The 23,003-nt window shown below is 37.4% G+C and overlaps 1 protein-coding gene across 1 annotated transcript; it reads right to left on the bottom strand.

Moving 5' to 3' along the window:
* Positions 1-6,179: 6,179 nt before the first annotated feature.
* On the bottom strand, positions 6,180-22,518 carry SPESP1 (sperm equatorial segment protein 1). Its single transcript, XM_009429435.4, has 2 exons — positions 22,203-22,518; positions 6,180-7,392 (listed from the first exon to the last, which is right to left on the bottom strand). Exons 1-2 carry the CDS (start codon positions 22,264-22,266, stop codon positions 6,404-6,406), a joined length of 1,053 nt encoding a protein of 350 aa, XP_009427710.1. The 5' UTR covers positions 22,267-22,518; the 3' UTR covers positions 6,180-6,403.
* Positions 22,519-23,003: the final 485 nt, after the last annotated feature.

Genomic DNA, 23,003 nt, shown 5'->3' with positions numbered 1-23,003 from the left:
TGTATGATGCCATTCATACAACATTCTTGAAATGACAAAATTATGGAAATGGAGAACAGAATAGTGATTACCGGTGGTTAGACAGGGAGGGGGGAAGTGGTGTGGCTATAAAACAGCAACATGAGAGATTTTTATGATGATGGAAATGTTCTGTATCTTGTACCAATATCTATATGTTGGCTGTTATATTGTACTCTAATTTAAATACTACATTTGGGTGAAATAGGGAAAGGGTACATTTAACTAGATCTCTCTGCATTATTTTTTACAACTATAAGACATGTGAATCTATATCACAAAATAAGGTTAGTTAAAAAGCAATAGATCATAACAATAAGATATCACTACACACCTACTAGAATGGCCAAAATGCAGAATACTAACAACACTAAATGCTGGCGGGTATGTGAAGTAACAGAAACTCTCATTCATTTGGTGGGAATGCAAACATGGTACAGCCGCTTTGGAAGACAGTTTGGCAATTTCTTGCATAGCTAAACATACTCTTACCACGTTGTATTAGTCCATTCTTGCATTGCTATAAAGAAGTACCTGAGGCTGGGTAATTTATAAGAAAAAAGGTTTAATTGGCCCCCGGTTCCACAGGCTGTACAGGAAGTGTGGTGCAAGCATCTACTTCTGGTGAGGGCCTGAGGGAGCTTACAATCATGGCACAAAGTGACAGAGAGCTAGCATATCACATGGCGAGAGTGGGAGCAAGACAGCAAGGAGGGGAGGTCCCAGACTTTTAAACAGCCAGATCTCACATGAACTAACTGAGCAAGAGTTCACTTATCACCAAAGGGATCATGCTAAATCATTCATAAGGGATCTGCCCCTGTGATCCAGTCATCTCCCACCAAGCCCCATCTACAACATTGGGAATCACATTTCAACATGAGATTTAGAGGGGACACACATCCAAACCGTATCACGTATGAGTCAGCAATCATGCTCCTTGGTGTTTACCCAAAGGAGTTGAAAACTTCTGTCCACACAAAAACCTGCACATAAACGTTTACGTCAGCTTTATTCATAATTGTCAAAACTTAGAAGCAACCAAGATGTCCTTCAGTAGGTGAATGAATAAATAAATTGTGGTACATCTAGACAATAGAATATTATTCAACACCAAAAAGAAATAAACTATCAAGTCATTAAAAGACACAGAGGAAACTTACATGTGTATTACTAAATGAAAGAAACCAGTCTGAAAAGGCTACAGACTGCATTGATTCCAACCACAGACTGAGCATCCCTAATCTGAAAATCCAAAATCCAAAATCCAAAATGGGCTGGGCGCTGTGGCTCAGGCCTGTAATCCCAGCACTTTGGGATGCCGAGGCCAGCGGATCACTTGAGATCAGGAGTTTGATACCAGCCTGGCCAACATAGTAAAACCCTGACTCTACTAAAAAAAATACACACAAAAAGAATTTGGCCAGGTATAGGGGCACGCGCCTGTAGTCCCAGCTACTCAGGAAGCTGAGGCAGGAGAATTGCTTGAACCCAAGAGGCGGAGGTTGCAGTGAGCAAGATCGCACCATTGCACTCCAGCCTGGGAAACAGAGTGAGACTCTGTCTCAAAACAAAAAGCAAAAAAACAAAACAAAACAAAAATCCAAAATGTTCCAAAATCTGAAAGCTTTTGAATGCTGACAGGACATCTCAAGTGAAAAATTCCACAACTGACACATTATTTTTTCACTGTATTAATAGTATGTCATGTTTTTACTGTCAAGTACTTATGTGTGCATAAGTGTAAGAAAATAATCGCTTATCAGTAGCAAATAAATTCAGAGTCAGAAATGATAGTGATGCTAAATAACCACAGACTGTCCACATGGGTGGCTGAGATGTTGACACCTTTGCTTTCTGATGGGTCATGTACACAAACCTTATTTCATGCTCAAAATTATTAAAAGTACTGTAGAAAATTACCTTCAGGCTCTGTGCATAAAGTATATATGAAACATAAATGAATTTCATGTTTAGACTTGGATCCTATCCCCAAGATATCTCATTATGTATATGCAAATACCAAAATCTGAAAAAAAAAACAAAATTCAAAACACTTCTGGTCCTAGGCATTTCAAATAAGTTACTCAACTTATATATACATTCTGGAAAAGGCAAAATTGTGGGGAAAAAAAAAAAAAGCAGTGGTTGCCAGCCAGAAGTTAGGGGAGAGAGAGGCATGAATAGATGAAACACAGAGGGTTTTAGGGCAGTGAAACTACTCTGTGTGATACTATAACGGTGGACACATGTACAATTGTCCAAATGCATAAAATGTAAAACACCAAGAGCGAATCTTAGTATAAACTATGGAGTTTAGGTGATGATGATGTGTCAATGTAGGTTCATTAATTATAACAAATGTACCACACCAATACAAGATGTGTCAGGGAGGAGAGAGACGGATGTGAGAACTCTGTACTTTCTGATCAATTTCTCTGTAAAACTAAAATTGTTTGAAAAAAATAAAGGCTACTAATAAAATAGAGTATCATTGGAGATTCTATGAACTAATTATTCTGGAAATTATTAAGCAAAGGGATTCAAGCATTTGATGTCTTTCCAATACACACTAGACCACTGGGGAATCAAATAATAGATGAAAGTTTCTCTTTATAGACACATTCCAGATAATAATGGAAGGAATGATGTCTCTACTTTGTATCACCTGATCAATTAATCTATCTAGGCAATGACCATAAAAGTCTGCTAAAAATACAAAAAGAGACCCAACCATATGGAAGAATAAAACAGCATCTTGCCAAAAAAAAAAAAAAAAAAAAAGAAGAAGAAGAAAGAGAAAGAAAAAAAAAACCTCAGTTTGATGAAGCCTCTCTAGATCCAACTACCAATTTATAGAAAAGATAGAGGATAGGAGAACATGCTAAATGGCACTATGGGGATGCAATTAGCAAAATCCATATTGTGGGAAACTATAGGACAAATGACCAATTTCTTCAGTAAATAAACCTAAAGGGGAAAAAAAAAGAGGTATAAAGGAATACTTTAGATTAAAAGAGACTTATTAGTCAAATCAACCAATTTTAATGTGTGAACTTTATTTAATCTCGATTCATATAAACCCTAAATTTTAAAAATTATTTCACAATTGGGAATTTGAACATTGACTAGATATCTGATGATAGTAAAAATCATTGATGGAGTCTCCCTCTGTTGCCCAGGCTGGAGCACAGTGACATGATCTCAGCTCACTGCAACCTGTCTCCTGGGTCCAAGCTATTCTCCTGCCTCAGCCTCCTGAGTGGCTGGGATGACAGGCATGCACCACCACACCCAGCTATGTTTTATATTTTTAGTAGAGACAGGGTTTCACCATATTGGCCAGGCTGGTCTTGAACTCCTGACCACAAATGATCCTCCTGCCTTGGCCTCCCAAAGTGCTGGGATTACTGGCGTGAGCCACTGCACCCAGCCAGAAATCATTAAACCTTTATGTGTGATATTGTGGTTATGTTTTTAAAAAAAAAAAAAACTTACAGAGCTTCACATTGTTATATTTTTACTGATGAAATGATAAAGTATCCGTGACTTAATTCAACATAAAATAGGAAGAGGGGAAAGGGGTAGGGATATAGATGAAAGAAGATTAGTCTTTAGATGATTGTTGAGACTAGATGATGGGTATGTGGAAGTGAACAATAACAAAATGGAGTCACTTATGTCAAAGCCCTAATCAAAAATGGGAGCTGGGGAGGTCATAAAGAAAAAATCCTCCTGCTTACATTCTTGAAATACCTATACATCTTGGATGTATCCTGTAATCAGAGCTTATTCTCAGGCATTTCCTTGGCCTTCAGCATTTCTGATATGATCTGACCAGGACAGGCACCTACCAAGGCCTATCTCCTGCAGTGAGCTTTGTTTCAAAGCAGTTTGTGTGGACTCCTGCTTTAAAAACTCCCTTTGTCCTGATTTTCCTGGTGTGTGTGCTTATGATTTTCATGGCTTGTGTACCCTAAATTGCAACGCTTTTTTATTCCCAATTAAAATCTTTTGTTTCAGAGAGCTTGTCTCTATGAGGTCTTTAAGGTTGACATGTACATGGATTCATTATATTATTCTTTACTTTTGCAAATTTTTGAAATTTTCAAAAGTAAAATTATTTTATAAATAACAGTAAAAGAGTATTTTTAGTAAACAAAGCCTATATATAATACTTTTTACAACACAACTAATTGTGGGAATTATTTTTGGTCCCTGCTATTAGCACAGTCCCCATATCCATTCAATCACCAAATCTTGTTGATTCTCCCTCTTTCCCCCCCCACCCAAAACAGTCTTGCTCTGTCACCCAGGCTGGAGTTCAGTGGCGCAATCTTGGCTCACTGCAATTCGGCTCACTGCAATCTCAGCTCACTGCAATCTCGGCTCCACTGCAACCTCCACCTCCCACGTTCAAGCAATTCTCCTGCCTCAGCCTCCCAAGTAGCTGGGATTACAGGCGCCCACCATCACGCCCAGCTAATTTTTGTATTTTTAGTAGAGACGGGGTTTTACGATGTTGGCCAGGCTGGTCTTGAACTCCTGACCTCAGGTGATCCGCCCACCTTGGCCTCCCAAAGTGCTGGGATTACAGGCGTGAGCCACTGCGCCCGGCCTGGTTCTCCCTCTTAATTGCCAATTCTTTCCACCTACTCCAAGCAACATTTGGCCTGTGCACAGTGCGCATCTACTTTTGCCCACTTCCAAAACTGCAGCAAGTGGGTTTGGTTGTTGTTAACAGATATTTGATCATACTAGTCCTTTTTGCTTAAAATCCACGAATGGCTTCTCATTGATCACAGGGTAAAGGCTAAAACATTTAATAACGCACTGAAGGCGCCACAGGATATATTCTGACCTGGTGTATATGTCACCAGATCCATCTTGTGATGCTCTTTCTTGCCTTTCTATACTCCAGGTACTTCCTGAACTTCTCATCCTTATTTTTAACTCACAGCATTCATACCTGCTGTTCCCTCTGCCTGGAATGTTCACTTTCTCCTTACACACACCCTAATCTTTCAGACTATACCTTAATTGCCACTTTCTCAGGGTAGCTTTCCCATTATTCTTGGTCTAAGTGAGGTCAAACACCTCACACCTTCATAATAACTTGTCACAACTGAAATTTAAAAATTCTTGATATTATTTGTTTAGTGTGTATCTTTCCCGCTATAATATAATGTCAAAGAGAAAAGAAAGTAGGTCTTATTTTTGTATCCCCAAAGCCTAGCATCTATTGTGTCCTGCACATAGTAAAAGGTCAATAAATCTTTATCAAACTATAAATGAATGTCTTGATGAACAAATAAATAAATGTATTTGAATATAATACTGGTCAAATCATAAACAGAATTACCTGAGCCATTATTATAATACTACACAGTTAACCTTAATGGTGTCAGTCATACTCTCTGACAAAAGATTTGAAAATCTTCAATGTGTATGTACACAAAGAAAGGAAATGAGAATGACTTCATTACATATCGAGGTTACAGTCCCTCATTGATACTCCAAAAGTACTTAATGACAAAAGAATAGAGATGTATCTTAATATAGTATCTACATTTTAAAGGAGGCACACCTATATCCAAATAAAAGTGCAGATACAAGCTCCAAGTTATGCTATTAAGACAGAAAACTCGCTGGGCGCACTGGCTCACGCCTGTAATCCCAGTACTTTGGGAGCCCGAGGAGGGTGGATTGCCTGAGGTCAGGAGTTTGAGACCAGCCTGGCCAACATGGTGAAACCCCGTCTCTACTAAAAATATAAAAATTAGCCAAGCGTGGTCATGGGTGCCTGTAATCCCAGCTACTCAGGAGGCTGAGGCAGGAGAATCACTTGAACCCGGGAGGCGGAGGTTGCAGTGAGCCAAGATCGCACCACTGCACTCGAGCCTGCGTGACAGAGTGAGACTCTGTCTCAAAAAAAAAAAAGACAACTCAGATTATCTGAAAAAGAAAGACCATATGCCCCAAAATTTTACACTTTATGTATATAGAATTATTTTATTTAAAAGTAGCTATAGAGTGAGAGAGAGCACAGTCTCTTAACTCATAAAATGAATGAATTTAACTAATCTATTCAAGTAAAATCAAAGCTTAAACATCGTAAAGGTCTTCACAACATTTAAAATTAATGAGAAAAAACTACAAACTCCTGAACCAAAATTTTATTTTAAATTAGGTTTTTAGTGCATATGAAAATTGTTCATAACACATGACACATAAAGATGTTGGCACATTTGAACTACAATAGAAAATATTTTTATACAACTTTTGAAATTACGAATATGATTATTTCTCCTGTGAAAAAATGCAGTTTGCTTAAATCAACTTTGTTATGGAATATCAAGTAGGTTTAAAATTTTTATATTATTGTTTAATAAACTTTTAATAAGGCTGTGACTCTCCTTGATCTACACATATTTTTTAATGTATTGAATACTGTAGCAGCTTTTTCTCTCATCTCTGGTGGAACACATTTAATATCTAAATATTCATAGAGTTTAGATCTAGAATTACACAGCATGTTAATAACAGTTTCGATGTCATCAATTTTATTACTTGTTCGTCCTACTGGCAATAACTGGGACTTATACATTGTTTTTAATTTATGTTCTGCTGCTGCTGCTAGAGCAAGGCTTCGTTTTAGGTGATCTTTAGAGGCTTCAATATCTTCTCTATATGCTGGGTTGCTGGTGTCACTAAGAAGTGCCTGTTGCACTTGTGAATTAATAGCTAAAATTTTTTTCAAAATGTCATCATTATTCCAACTCTCTGGGTGCTTTCCAAACACTTCGGGTTTTTCTATCGCAGTTTCACCTGAGAGCTGAGGAACATCTTCTGATTCTGTCGAGATCTCAATGCCAGTGTTCTTATCTAAAGTGGTGACAGGTGACTTGTATGAGGTAACATATGGACTTGTAGATGATTCAGTAACAACTGGCAACATTCTTGGTGCCTCAGTTTGTTTTGCAGCTGGCTCCGGCTCTGGCTCTGGCTCTTCATTTTCAATATAAGGTTCCTCTGCATGCAAAACAATGGAAACATTGTTTGGTTTGATCGACCAGAATGGGGTACTTTCCGTGTGTTTTTTCTTTCCTATTTCCGGTGTGAAGCCTCCTGTAGGGAAAGTTGTAGTTTCTTCACTGATAGGATTGGTTAAAACATCATTCTCAGTTGAAGCGTCTCCATGTGTAACTAGCTCCTTAAATTTTGATCCCTTTGATGCTATAGAATAAACATGTTTTGGAGAGTTAGATTTTTTCTCACGACCTGGCTCCCCAGAGGGAACACTTCGTACTAGGTTCTCTAAAACTTGTATATAATGATTCAAGTTTTGCTCTTCATCAGGCGTCACAGTTATGCCTTCAGGGAAAAAATCAAATAAATAATAAGTAACATTTATTATTATATATGACACACTGACAGAATCTACTGACCAAAATTTATTTCATATGCTATCACTTAAAAATTGAAATAAAGAACCAATATGCAAAGCACCTTTGACACAGAGTCAACTTTCACTTAAATAAACAAAATTATTTCTTCAGGTTCTTATTAAAACAGTTGAGCAAGATTAGTGCAAAAGTTGCATATTAACACCATTCTCTCTATATTTTTGCTTTTATTCTCCCATATAACTTATGATTCAACAGGCAACTTATTAAACGAAAATTCTTGATTATGTCCTCTAACACAGTGGTGTGCTGGAGTAGGCTTATACTGGTTCACTAGAGCCCATTGTTAAATTTTTATGAATTTTGTGAGCCAGATGTTAAACACAGACATTATTTAACAATTAACTTATCTACATTTACAATCAAATAAATTATATTAAAAGCAAAGGTAATAAATATCCCAAACTCATCACTTTCTAATTATTTTACTATTTTCTATGCTTGTGAGGTTATTTACATCTAGTGTATCTGTATGATGAAAATGCATATAATGGTGTGCTACTGTGCATCTCTACCTCCCTGCTCAGTGATGTCAACTTGGTAGTTTGAAATCAACCATGGTTGGAGTATCTACGCCATGTAAATGAGCAAATGCTACAAATCAGAGTTTCCTCCTCTCTCCGAAAAGCCAGTTTTAAATGTTTACCAGTATACTACTGCCTTCAACCCAACAAAGATCTAACTATAGTCTGTGACTCATATCCATTCAACTGTTTTAGTAAGTAACGTTTTATTGGAACCCAATGAGTCTTGCCTATTTGTTTGTGTATTATCTACAGGTGCTTTTGCCTGCAACACTAGAGTAATTGTAAGAGACCACATGGCCTGCAAAGCTGAAAATACTATATTACCCTTTACAGAAAAAGTTTGTGAGTTCCTGGTCTAAATCATCAGCATTTCACTCTTAACAACAAAATGGTAGTTCTACTTCATGAACCGCTGGCAGCACCTTCCTTCTCCTCACCTGCCCCCGGATCAAAAATATATATATATTCTTGACTAAAGTCTAGTCAGGAAATATTTCCTGTCTTTTATTTTAAGCATCAAATTGTTTTAGTTGACTTAAAAAAGAAAAAATACAGAAAAGACAAAAAAAGCCCAAGGGTATTGTTGGGGCGTCTATCTAATGTGGAGAGTCTTTTTTTGAGGGGTCTCCTAAAATAAAATATTTTCATAAGCAAAAAAAAAAAAAGGTAGTTCTATTTATACTCCTATTTTGCAGCATCTGAGCAGTAAAGCCTCTCATTTCCAACATGGAGAACAGAAAAGATAGTAAGATATTAAGATATTCTGGAATTCTGTTCAACTACTCCTGAACCAGGGTATTTTAATTTTAAGTGCTATGGTTTTTTACCATGTGCAATTTTAAGGTTTGCCATTTTCAAGTATACAAATTGATTTAATTCAGGGAAGTAAATCACTTTTTACCAAACACTAATGCATTACGCCTACCTGAACCATCCCCCTGCAGGCTAAATAAAGTAATAAACTTTCTGTTCAGGAGGCACTTTTATTTAGCTTTTTGGTAAGCACAAAATACTCAAAAACTGCTTTGTATTTACATGTTTCTCCTCTCTTCTTTATTCTGTTACAACTTAGAAAGACCAGATAGACATTTAATCAAAATTGAAGGCATATTTCTAAATCTTAAAAAATTCTTTTTTTTTGAGTTTTAAGGAGGCCAGCTTTATTTACTAGAAGCACCATTTGTAATTAGCATTAACAGTTTTACAAAATCTCTTTCGTACTGCTAGCATATTCCTACTTTATTCACAGAGAGTATAAACCTTTAACAGTGGCCAGAATAGATTGGTTTTGAACAGAACAGCCATCAGAAAAGAGCCCCAAACAAAATGAACCCCCAAAAACTGTAAAATCAGGGAGTGGCTGCTTGAGGTGGAAGTTCTGCATTTACGCCCAATGAGAAAACGGATATAATTTATATTAACCCATTTCACCTCAAAAACAGATGCTGGTCAATGAAATTACACTAGATTCCACAGCTGATTATTAAAAAATTCTTAATGAGAACAGTTTAGTGAGCCAATGTGGTTAGTGGAAAGATACCACACGTCTGGAGGTCTTGATTCTAAAAGTAAATTCTGCATTTTATGTAATGCTTAGAAAAACCTTGTATACTCCTAAGATCCATATGATGATGATAAGTGAAAAAGAAAGCATAAAACATAAAGTAGAGTTTGATGTTATCCTTATAATACTTTTTAAAAATCACTCACATAGTATCATATATTTTGTCTGTGAACTGCAGATTTTTTTAATGGACTGTAATGATAACGTACTAAACTCATATGGGCAGTTGCCTCTAAGGAGAGGCAGTGGGACTCAATTTGGTCAGTAGAGGAGACTTTAGACTTTAACTATAATGTTTTACTCCCTAAACACACACACACACACACACACACACCAATCATTTAATATAGTAAACCATTATAAGTCACATTTATTTTTTTAAGTTTCAAGAATTTTTTCTCCTTTATTTTTTAATGGCAAACAAAAATTGTATAAAAATCACATTTTAAAAAGGAAAATAACTTATTCATGTAAACTCATACTTATAAAATGCATTGTCCTGAATCAGAGTCTTCATGAAGGAAAATAATTGAGTAAAATGAATATGCCTTGTGCAGTGAAAATAAAATATTTGATCCTGGTCCTGGCTCTACCAATTTATAGCAGCATGACCTTAGGTAATTATTTAACTTATCTGGATATTCACTTAACTATAAAGCTAAGATACTACACTTGCCTTTTTATCTCACTGAACCAAATAAATTAGATATTTTAAAACACTTTCAAAGCTACAGATCACTAATAAGATATTATTCTTTATAAAGGTAACTGCTTACATTTCTCATTTTAAATATAAATTTCCCTTAAAATTATATAGAAAAACATGTTCCCTAAAAAGAACATTAAAATATACTTTGTATCTTATTTAGTGGGAAACAGTAGAAGCTTTTCCACTAAAGACAGGAACAAGATAAGAATACCTAATATCTTCATTACTGTTAATATTTAACATCATGTTGGAGATACTAGTCAATGCAATTAGATGAGGGAAAATAATTGGAGACATAAGAATTGGACAGAAAGAGGTAAAACTATGTTTACATACAGATGATAGAATTATAAATACAGATAACACAAAAGAATCCATTGAAAAGCTACTACAATTAGTAAGAGAATTTCATAAATAGCAAGTCATAAAAATCAATATACCAAAATGAATATATAAATATAAACTGCTTAGAAGATATAAGAAATAAGATGTTGTTTACGTAACAGAAAAAATGAAACAAAATATTGGCTGTGTGCAGTGATTCACACCTGTAATCCCAGCACTTTGAGAGGCCGAGGCAGGTGGATGGCTTGAGCCCAGGGGTTCGAGACCAGCCTGGGAAACATGGTGAAACCCCAACTCTATAAAAGTACAAGAATTAGCTGGGCATGGTGGCACATACCTGTATTCCCAGCTAGTGGGAAGGCTGAAGTGAAAGGATTGCTTGAGCCTAGGGAGGCTGAGGCTGCAGTGAGCCATGATCTTTCCACTGTACTGCAGCCTGGCATTATATATATACATAACCATAAAATATTAAAAACATGCCAAAATCAATATGAAGAGTTATAGTAGGCTAAATAATGAATATTCAAAGATATCACCCTAGAACCTGTAAATATTACCTTAAGAAAGAAGTGTCTTTGCAGATGTGGTTAAATTAAGTTTCTTGACATGGGGCAATTATTCTGGGTTACCTGGGTGGACTCTAAATCCAGTCACAAATGTTCTTATAAGAGATAGACACAGAGAGATTTGACACACACCCAGAAGAGGAAGAGGTAATGTGGAGGAAGAGGCAGAGATTAGACTGATGTGGCCACAAGTCATGGAATGTAGGCAGCCACCAGAAACTAGAAGACGCAAGGAGCATATTTTTCCCTTGAGTTTCCAGAAGGAGCATAGCCCAGTCTATGCCTTGATTTTGGCTCAGGGAAATGGATTCCAGACTTCTGGCCTCTAGAACTGTGAGAATAAATTTTTGCTGTTTTAAACCATCAAGTTTGTGGTAATTTGTTATAGGAGCTACAGTAAACTAATACAGGAATATAATAAAATCTTTTGAAAGACATAAATATCAACAAATAGAAAGCTATACCATGTTCTCAGATGAAAAGATTCAGCATCATAAAGATGCTTAGATGTCATATCCTCTCTTTTAATTTATACATTTAATGTTTCTAAAAATGTCATTAATTTTTTTCTGGAGTTAGAAAATTTTATTATAAAGTTTATTTGGAAGAACAAATAAGAACAGCCAGGAAAACAAAGCCTAGCCTTATCAGATATTAAAATCAAATATTTAAATATATTATAAAGCCTCTATTATGAAAAATAGTATAGCATTGGCCATGAACAGATGAATGGAGCAGAACAGAAAATATAGAAATAGACCCAATTGCATATGGAAAAATAGCTCAAAAGGAAGAAAGGTTTCAATCTGTAAACTATTTCAGCTAATAATTAAAGAAGCCATTTATAATTAAAATATGATCATTTTGCAATAATTTTCTATGGCTATGTATACCTAAAAAGGCACAAAATCCGACATTATGTATTTCTTGATGGAAGAACGCAACACCACCTATGAAGTAGTCTTGCAAAAAAAAAAAAAGTCAAATCTGAATCCAGTAGGTCTCCCTAGATATAACTAACAATATACAGAAAATATATAGGACAATAAGGGAGATATTAAACTACACCATGGGGGTGTAATCAGCAAAACCTAGACTGTGAAAAACTAAAGGATGTATGACCCAGTTTCTTCAACAATTAAATTGCAAGGGAAAAAACAGAGATGGAGGAAGAACTATAGATGAAAAGAGAATTAACAGGTATATCAATAAGTTACATGTATAAATCTTACTTGAATTCTGATTCTATCAAACTGGAAAAAGAGAAAGACAATCAGAAACACTAACCAGATATTTGATAATATTAAGGAATTATTTTTATAAGTAAAAAATTACATTGTTTTGTGTTTTGTAAAGTCCTTATATTTTAGTGCTTCATGCTGAAGTATTTGCTGATAAAATTATAGGATGTCTAGAATTCGCTTCTACATAATCCAAGCCCAAGAAATTGGGGAGAGTGTCAAGGGAAGTGAGAGGAAAAGGAATGTGGGTAGAGCTATCAATGAAATAGGATTAATCATGAATTAATAATAACTAAAGCTAGAAATCACCACTAAAGAACTTACCCATGTAACCAAAAACCACCTGTTCCCCAAAAACTACTGAAATGCTAATAATAGTAATAATAACTGAAGCTATTATAAATATGTGGAGATTATGTAATTCTTTGTACTTGTGTACATATTTAAATTTTTCCGTAATAAAATGTTTTTTTAATCTGAAAAAGATTTTAATTCCGAGCAACTATAATAAGCAAATCTAAAATGTAAAACCAACAAAGGTTTCAACGCTTTTAGAAAGACATTGCCATTAGATTATAGGCTGCTAAACACTTGCTTTTCAACCATTTAGCTTGCCTCTTCTCAAAGTAGTAAATAAGATACCCAGGTGGATATTAGGTGAGTTAGAGTGCCAAAGGACAGGAAAAGGAGATACTTACTACTAGCTGATTCCTTAACAAACTGAAATATTTATTATCCCCTTCTATTGTTACTCAGGCAACACCCAAAAGCCTGTTCTTGGCTGCCTAGCAACAGAGTGCACTACCTCCTACCTCGATTTTCCTCTGTTCTTCATGTACCCTTGGCTCCATATTTTTCTATTGTTAATTCCATCCTCTCTCCACACACCTTCTACCTCCTGCTTTTGTCCCCTAAAACATCTCCCTATTTCATGTTGACCTTCTCAGTTCTGCTAATCAGGTCTGCTCTTGCAAATCAATTTGATCTTTATAAAAATGTTTGTAGTCAAGGTAGTAAAAGATAGTGGAGCCTCAACTGTCCCTACAGATGGCTGTGGCCACTGTGAAAACCTGTTTTTCTCCATTCTTCAGGAGGTGCTAGAAAGCTGAACAAAATTCAAATTCTTACAAGGAACAGACAATCTTGCTAGAAGTTGTGTTATTATACTTGGATATTCATAGTCTACACTGGTATACTTTATAATATCCCATCTATTTTTACCAGTAAGTGATTAAAGCAAACATGGCAATGTCCTAGAACATGGCTCTGGCCCAGGTAAGAATCTTCAGCTTGGGAAACCATGATGCTGCTCTCCAGTTCCTCTTATAAGCAGGATGGCCCACTGCTAAGCAGGCTTGAGATTTTGCTGGAATCTCAGATATGGGGCCTGAAGGTGAGCCTGAGGTTGCCTGCACTTCTCTTCTTGAAATAGTACAGGAAGAACTGTCACACAACAGAAATGGTAAGAAAGTAAACAAAATGGTACTAAATAACTGTAGGAACAAAAGTGGTAGGAAATCCAAAGGGGAAATGGAAGATAATGATTTAAAAGATCCTAATAGCTTCCACTGATTGAATGATCACTATGTGCCAGGCACTATACCCAGGGCTTTGACTGTGAGAAGTACTTTGTCAAAGAAGAAAAGGAAGAGACTTAGAAAGGATAAGCAATTTGCTTAAGATTATATTCAACTTATAAGTAAGGATGAGATTTGAACACAGGCTGCCTTACTTCAAAGCAGGTGCTTGTAACAACCACACAATGTTGTCATAAAGAAATGACACAAGGATGCTGGCAAAGCTGTATTAGTGTTGTGATAAAATTATTCTGCAGGGATACTACTCTGTTTTAAAATACATGTGAACATTAAATAAAATCAAATAAATAAATATAGTATCCGAAATTGTGCTGTCAACTGGACCAAAATATTTTAAACTACCTGTAAATATTAAAATTAAATTAAATTAAATATGACCAAATTTTGTTCTATCATCAAATGGACCAAAATGCATCCCTTTCGCATATTAAGATGTATCTAGTAATATTGAAAATAATCCAAATACAGTATTTTCTTACTACAAAGTACAAGTAACTGACAATCAATGACTTACAAAAAAATACATCCCGTTCACACAGAAATAAAAGGCAAGTTAATTACTTTTGAGTTTATTATGAGGAAAATAATAAAATCATGATTTAAAATGAGCAATGAAATATAAAATTTCAGGCTGCGCTTGGTGGCCCACGCCTGTAATCTCAGCACTTTGGGTGGGTCAACTAAGGTCAGGAGTTCGAGACCAGCCTGGCCAACATGGTGAAACCTCGTCTCTACTAAAAATACAAAAATTAACTGGGCATGGTGACATGCACCTGTAGTCCCAGCTACTCTCGAGGCTGAGGCAGGAGAATCGCTTGAACCCAGGAGGCAGAGGTTGCAGTAAGCCAAGGTTGTGCCATTGCACTCCAGCCTGGGGGACAAGAGTGAAACTCCATTTCAAAAAAATAAAATAAAATAATAGATAAATAAATAAAATTTAAAACTTCATTCAATAAATAATACATGTGAAATATATTTCCTTTTCATAGAATGACCAATTAAAGGAGGAAGAGAATAACATAAAAGCCAATTTGCATGAAAACTTGCTAAAATTCATTGTTCATAAAAGATATGCAAATTAAAAACAATTTTTGTTTTGCCAGTCAAGTAGGCAAATATTTTTAAATGATAAAACCTAGGATTGGCATGTGTATATGTTACTTCCTTAGTAAAATAAGTTCCCTCCTACCCAGAGAGGAGAACAATAAAACCCATTTCCCATATCCCCTATACCCCAGCCCCTGGAGAACACACACCACCGCCTGTTGGTGGGTGGGGGGTGAGGGGAGAGAACTTAAAGGATGGGCCAATAGATGCAGCAAACCACTATGGCACACGTATGCCTATGTAACAAACTGCACGTTCTACACATGGATCCTGTTTTTTTTTTTAGAAGAAATAAAGAAAAAAAATAATAAGTTCCATCCTTACTCCCCTTTTGATCCCTAGATCCTTCTTTAGTCTCTTTCTAGCATACTGATCTTTTCTTTATAGAATTTAGACAGTTCTAACTGTATTTGTTAGTTTAATATTTGTTAACTGTTACACTTAGTAAGCTCTTTGAGAGCTGTGACACATCTAATTTATTCATTATATACTCTGTTTTACCCAGTGCCTAGAATCATACTAGACAGTCAAAAAGTATGAATAACTGAATGAATGAACAGAATGCTGGAAGGTATGTAAATTAATTGCACTTCTAGTAATTTATCTTACTAAGATAATCACAGGTAAAACATTTCTACAGAAGAATACAGAGGAAGAAAACTAGACTTCATGTTTTGTTTAAAAATAAATCTGTTAGTCTAAAAACTATTGTGTGGGGAGCAGTTTCTGGCTAATTGTCCAATAATTATTAGAGAGAAAATTTTAAATGAGTAATAAGAATGTTCTTTTATTTTAGGCAAAGTAAGCAGTTTTTTATAATAAAAGACACAGCTTACTACGTCTTTCTAAATTTCTAAGTGTGAAGTTTATATAAAATAACATCATAAACATCATGGTGAAACAGCTCCATTTCTCAGAGAGCCCCCATACTTCTTGTAACTGCCCCTTACTAAATAGCCTAATGTAAGTTTAGATCACATAAACTTATGTTCTACTAATTACCTTTCATTGAATTTTATCAATCTCTAAAGTAATACTGCATTGACATAATTTTAATGTAAGTAAATCACAATCTTAATATTAAAATACCTCAATAATTTACCTTTTATTTATCTTAAAGTATGCAATTCAATGGTTTTCAGTATGTCCAGAGTGGTACAATCACCACCACAATCTAAGTTTAAAACAGTTTTGTCATCCCACAGTAAAATCCATTTCCCATATCCCTTATCCCCCAGCCCCTGGACAACCACTAATCTACTTTCTGTAGCTACGCATTTGCCTATGCTAGACATTTCATATAAATGGACTCATACGATATGTGTCCTTTTGTGAGTGGCTTCTTATACTTAGCGTAATGTCTTCAAGATCATCTATGTTGTAGCATGTATCGGTACTTCATTGATTTTTATGGCCAAATAATATTTCATTGTGTAGATACACATACATTTCTACTTTGCCCTTGGCCAGTAGCCTTGATATGGCAACTGCTGATTGCACCCAAAATTTAATCACCAATTATGGATGCTCATTTTGTTAAAGATTTGAATATAACTAGGATTTTTATTACAATGATAGTGAAAACAAAATGGCTTTATCCATAAAGAACTCATGTATATAAAACTTAAACATATACCCAAGCATCCATCACTTATAGATGGTCCACACGCTCTGGCTGAATGTCCATAACTTTGGAGAACAAATTGCTTGTATTTTCTATACATGCCATGAAGTGGACTCATAAAGAATAAACTTCCCTTATTCTACAGCAGTTAAGTACTAAAGTAAGAATTAATAACTGAAAGCTGTAATAATGCAAGAACTACCAGTTAAAATATCCAACACCTTCAAATTAAAATGAACTTTTATGAAGGTTAAAATTTTAAAATGAACTGAGCTGGAGTACTGTATTTCCAACTCAAAGTAGTAATAATTGTGCTTAATTACTGAGGTGTACTCAAGGAATGGTCATAAAAGGAAATATTAAATCTTCTTATTCATCCAGCAATTTTCTTATAATTTATTATTACACAAATCTTAATTTTTGCTGACAGGTAAATAAACAAGTAATTATGTTCATATTAATCAAGTGTTCCAGTTAAAGAAATGTAACTTTATGGCTTTACACTTCCTGCTATTCATGTTCTTGGGTAGTGTCTTCTGACATTGGATATGGGCTTGCCCCATGTGACTTGTCTTGGCCTATAGGACATTAGCAAGTCTGTTACAGTGTAGGCTTCGTAAGAGCATCCATGTTGGGGCTTATAAATCTCCTTCTTGGAAGCAAGCTGCCATGGTGTAAAGAAACTTGGGCTAGAGTACTGAAAGATGAGAAGTCATGTAAAGACCCTGGAGGATGAGAGGCCATCTGGGATGTTCCTATCCATTTGAACTTCCAGCTGAATGCAGCTGCATGAGTGACCTCAGCTATACCATATGAAGCAGAGCTGCCCAGCTGAGTCTAGTGAACCCATAGAATCATGAAAAATGATAAATTTGGGGAGCAGTCATTTTTGCCACAATACACAACCAAAATAGCCTTATTAAATTATGTTACAATTCTAGTGTGGATAAAGAGTTAAAAATCAAGATGCATCCTATGAGTAATGTTATAATTGGAACCAAAATAAACTCATTATTTTAAATCTTTCTCTTCTAGTTCTGTTCACTAAAATGACAAAAATAACAATATTTCCCCACTGCAGTAGTCTAGTATGTATCGCAGGCACTTTGGTCTCTCATACCATGTTCTCCATCCCCTTGGAAAGACAGTTAATTCCATTCAGAGTGAGAAAGATAGAGTGGGAAACACACAAAGTGGGCTTGGAACAATCAGTTAACATCAGAAAACAAGAAGTCTTTAAAAATATATGGGATCCTATCAAAAGAACAAGAGAAGACAGCTTACAATGGCTCCAAATGGTCAAGGTATGAATATTTGAGGCTCGGAAAAAACTATACTTAGGTTAAATAAATTGTGTGTTTTTAAAATGCTTCAAATATATAGTGATACTAAAAAAAAAAGAAAATATTTTCTTTTCAAATAACTAGTATTTTATTTGGAGATAAAAAATGTTGCTTAAGTTTAATTTCACATATATTATCAAGAGATTAAAGTATATCCATTTAAGGGATAATATGATCAACAGAACAGAAAGACAGGACTTTTTCCCCCCATAAAACATCAATGGACAGGCTAATGAAACTTCCTGCTACTCCCCCACAGACTACTCTCTTGACACTTGCCTATTGGATGACATGCTCCTCATTATCTCAAACATTAACAAAGTGTGTCATGACAGTTTATTCACAGGTTTGAGAGACCTTTTAAATGCTGTAGCCTTGGGCACTAGCTAAGTGAACTTGCAGCACCAGAACTCAGTGAACTTTACCTTTAGAATGTATTTGAAATAAAAGAATATTCTTTTCCTCTTAATTTATTTGGTGATAGATTCAAACAATTGTTGCTGGTTGCTGCCTTATTGTTTCCCTTACCTTCTGTGGTTCATTAGGACAAAATCCTTCCTAAACACAATGACAGAAGCCAAAGACTGATACATTGAGCCTTCTTATAATACCAATCTAGAAATAAGAGCTTTCGTAATCCTAGACTAACCCTATTTTTCCTAGTCTATACCAAGAGATGATCTAGAGGAAATAATTTATTTGGGAGATACCCCAAAATTAATATTTTAATTTTATTTATACTTATTATGCAAAGTTTGAATCATTTAAAAATTAACATATATTAATATTAAATTAACACACTTTAATTTTAATTAGTTTGCACTGCCAGCCCATGAATATTTGATGACTTAAAATTTAAAAAGGCCAATTATATAATTTTAATAGTAGTTGATATTATTTAAATATGTAACTATTATGTTAATATTACTTTAGAAGTTACTGTGTTTTTTTTTTTTTTTGAGACAAGGTCTCACTCTGTCAGCCAGGCTGGAATGCAGTGGCGCCATCTCAGCTCACTGCAACCTCTACCTCCTGGGCTCAGGTGATCCTCCCACCTCAGCCTCCCGAATAGCTGGGACTACAGGCCTGCCCCACCACATCTGGCTAACTTTTGTATTTTTTGTAAAGACAGGGTTTCGCCATGTTGCCCAGCCTGGTCTTGAATTTCTGGGCTCAGGTGATCTGCCCGCCTCAGCCTCCCAAAGTGCTGGGATTACAGGTGTAAGACACCGTGCCCAGCCTGTGCATTTTTTTTTTTAAAGCAAAAAGAATTCTCATTAAAAAGTAAAGTAAGTTGCACAGTGCAAATACATTAAAGAGGGAATACATTAAATACTTTCCCATTTAAAAATTTAAAAATGGGAAAGTATTTAAAACTATGGAAAAATCAGGTAGAGGAAACTGAATGTATAAAAATTTTATATAGTAAAACGTTGTTTCTCCAGCACCATCAGGATGTGTGTGTGTGTATGTAAAGGAGTGCCGACTTCTGTATACCCAAGCTGCATTTATATCTAACTGAATTTAGATTAAACAAATACTAGCTAAGCTTGGATTGGGCCTGTTAGAAAGGTATAGGCAGATACAAGAAGTACTGAGGTTTTCAATAAATGCAATTACTTAATACACCCGTGATGTTTGCGTAATATAACCTCAAAACTGTCTAGTAGTCTAGAAAAAATGTGTCAAAGCTGCACTTTTCATTATAAAAACCTATGTACCTTATCTTTTGCATCTCGCCAACAATTGTTTGAATAGTGGCCATATAAAAGAATGCATAGCTGATTTACATCAAGCTCAATGATATACGCATTTTGGTATACTTATTTTAAAAACAAAATTAAAATTAGAGAAAAAGTAGAGAGACAGATACAGAGAAAGCAGCCATGTACCACTGCCTGCTCTATATATTCCTTAATCCACTTCTGTAGAAGAAAGGTAATTACATATTCCAAGACATCTTCTATGATTACAACCTGTATATAGTTTCCTTATGTCTTATAACATCTATATATTCAACACAAAATCACTCCTTTTTTCTGGGAAGCGTCTTTTCATTTCCTACAACCCTTTTCTTTCTTCCCAAGAAAGATTAGGGAATAGGGTGCTAAGAAAGACAACAGGCTGGCTGGGCACAGTGGCTCAAGCCTGTAATCCCAGCACTTTGCGAGGCCGAGGCGGATGGATCATTTGAGGTCAGGAGCTCGAGACCAGCCTGGCCAACATGGTGAAACCCCGTCTCTACTAGAAATACAAAAATTAGCCAGGTGGTAGTGGCGTGCACCTATAATCCCAGCTACTCAGGAGGCTGAGGTGGGAGAATCCCTTGAGCCTGGGAGGCAGAGGTTGCGGTGAGCCGAGATCGGGCCACTGCACTCTAGTTTGGGCTAGAGGCTGAGACCCTGTCTCAGGGAAAAAAAAAGGGGGGGGAAGGGAAGGGGAGGGGGAGGGGAAAATTATGGTGTTAGGCAAGAGGCTGCACTGAGTTAAGTGGGTGTCCAGGGACTCCTACCTAGCAGTCCCAGAGTGTACTGTGTGACAGTGTTAAAGTCACTTCAGTTAAAGTCTCCATATATGTTAGTCACTTGTGACTTGCTGATCTACAACTACCAAAATGCAATAACTGGTGTTAGTAATAATGATCATCAGACATTAAGAAAAGATAGTAGCATCTTCATTATGTTCTGGTCCTCTATGTCAAGGAAGAAAAATTTTACAAAACTCTTTATTAAAAACAGCTATAAATCATAAATGCTAGTATTTAAAGAGCTAACTTTAGTTACCTAGAACTTCATCTAGAACTTTTCCCATTACTATTCATAATTTAGATTGTGTTGTATTTTCAGTTTTTAAATTTGATTTTTAACTAAGGTCGTTTAGCAATTCTGAAAAATAGATTTGCATAATCAGCATGCACGATAGTGCTTTTTTTACACCTGTTAAATTGTATTTATTGATTTAAGTGAAACCAAACTCCAACATTACTAAATGCCACAATGAACTACAGTTAGACTAAATGGGGAAGCCTCACCTACCTGACTTAAATACTAAGTGCCTTAAGGTGCCCACATGATATTGTTAATATAGTAAAGTCTTAGCACCCCTGAATTTGACCTTATTGGTTTTCAGCTTTCGGGGAGGGACAAAAATTGCTCCTTGGCAGGTCTTAAGTTATAATCCTGCTTAACTAAGGCTTTGAATGCCGTGTGCGCAAGCATGCTCTCTGGGAGCGCATCCTCAGGTGAGTGTCCCAGACCGCGACCCACAATCCACAAGCTCTCCAAATTTTACCGTATGGGTCAACCTTTTTCTGTACAGGGCCAGAGAGTAAATACTTCAGTCTTTGCAGACCAGACTGTGTGGCAACCACTTAACCCCGTTGTTCTAACGCGGGAAAGCAGCCATGGGCAATACGTAAAGGAATGAGCGTGGTTGTGTGCCAGTAAAACTTTATTCACGAACAATGAAATGTGAGCGTCATGCTTTTCCACAAGTCATGAAAGAGTACATTTCATATTTACTTTGAAAATGCAAAAATAGAACATCACACACCAGGGCCTGTCGTGGGGTGGGGGGAGGGGGGAGGGATAGCATTAGGAGATATACCTAACGTAAATGACAAGTTATGGGTGCAGCACGCCAATATGGCACATGGATACATATGTAACAAACCTGCACGCTGTGCACATGTACCCTAGAACTTAAAGTATAATAATTAAAAAAAAAGAAGAAATGTAAAAATCATTCCTAGCTGGCCAGCAGCTGTCACACGACCCCTGCACGGTCACACGCCCAATGGCTGGGGAAGGATCGGGTGGGCAGAGGCAGGCCTCCGGTGAGGTGAGGGGGTTCCACCCGCGCCCACGGCCCGCAGGCGCTTCCCGTCTCATCTGGGCCGCGCCGCCTCAGTTGCTGCGTTCCCTGACCAGGAGAGGAGAGGGACACCCCTCGGCGTCGAGGCCAGGACCCCGGACAGTTGGGGAGGGAGGCATGTAGGACCAGGGAGAAGGAAGGGCCAGGCTTCGAGGTCGCGGAGCTCGGGAAGTTCCCCCAGGGTGTCCCCGGTCCGCTGCCTCCTCAGGCCGGTCACTCACTCGGATAAGCCGGCACAGACGAAGGCCATAGCAAAAGCGCAACTAGAAGGACTAAGGGCTTCATAGGCGTCGTCCGTAGCACTCTGCCATGCGACCGGAACGTCCTGGGGCCACCAGGCTGGGAACCTCAAGGCCGAAAGGGAAGGTGTCAGCGGAGGACCGTCCTGCCTCAGGCCCTGGGACACCCAGCAACGGTTGTCCCCAGCGCGCAAGCGCGGCGGCATGGGGGAGGGGAGAGCGAGCGGCCAAGGCCCGCCCCTCCTGGGACCGCGTGCAGGGGGCGGGGGATCGCGCGCGCCCCGCCCCGCCCCTTCCTAGTGCGCATGCTCGCTCCGCCTTCGTCGGTCCGCGCCTGGTGTGGGCTGGGAACGCCTCGACGCCCGGCTACTGCGTGCGGGGTGCTGCCTCGGGGCGTGCGGGGCTCGGCCCATCCTGCGCGGTAGGGATACCGCCGTGGTTTAAACGCGGTCCCTGTGAGGAAGGAACTGTAATGGGAGAGGCAGATAACCTGGCAATTACCACAGCGTGAAAGGGGGCTGTAGTGGGGGAAGCGCTAGGTACTGTTGTGCACAGTGGAAACCCACCCCCGGAAGCGGGTGGGGAGCTTGGCTAAGTGGAGGACAGCTTGGAGCACCCCAAGAACTGAGCATAGTTCCGGCGAGTTGCATTGTGGGGCTTGGGAGGGCAGTTGTTGGAGGACAGGGAGGAGAGGTATAGGCAAGGGCATTAAAAACGCCCTAAGGGGCTTGGGTGTTTTTGTTTTTCAAAAGATCACATTCCATTTCTTTGACCTTCTTAAAA

Source organism: Pan troglodytes, chromosome 16 (assembly GCF_028858775.2).
Source record: "Pan troglodytes isolate AG18354 chromosome 16, NHGRI_mPanTro3-v2.0_pri, whole genome shotgun sequence".
Classification (NCBI taxonomy): Eukaryota; Metazoa; Chordata; class Mammalia; order Primates; family Hominidae; genus Pan; species Pan troglodytes.
This window is presented reverse-complemented; position numbering and strand designations above follow the sequence as displayed.

Bases quoted from the DNA above. Each gene is read 5' to 3' on its own strand.
- SPESP1 (XM_009429435.4), bottom strand. From the start codon at position 22,266: ATGAAGCCCTTAGTCCTTCTAGTTGCGCTTTTGCTATGGCCTTCGTCT. The intron at 7,393-22,202 runs GTGAGTGACCGG...TTTTCCCTGAAG, and splicing joins GTCTGTGCCGGCTTATCCGA to GCATAACTGTGACGCCTGAT.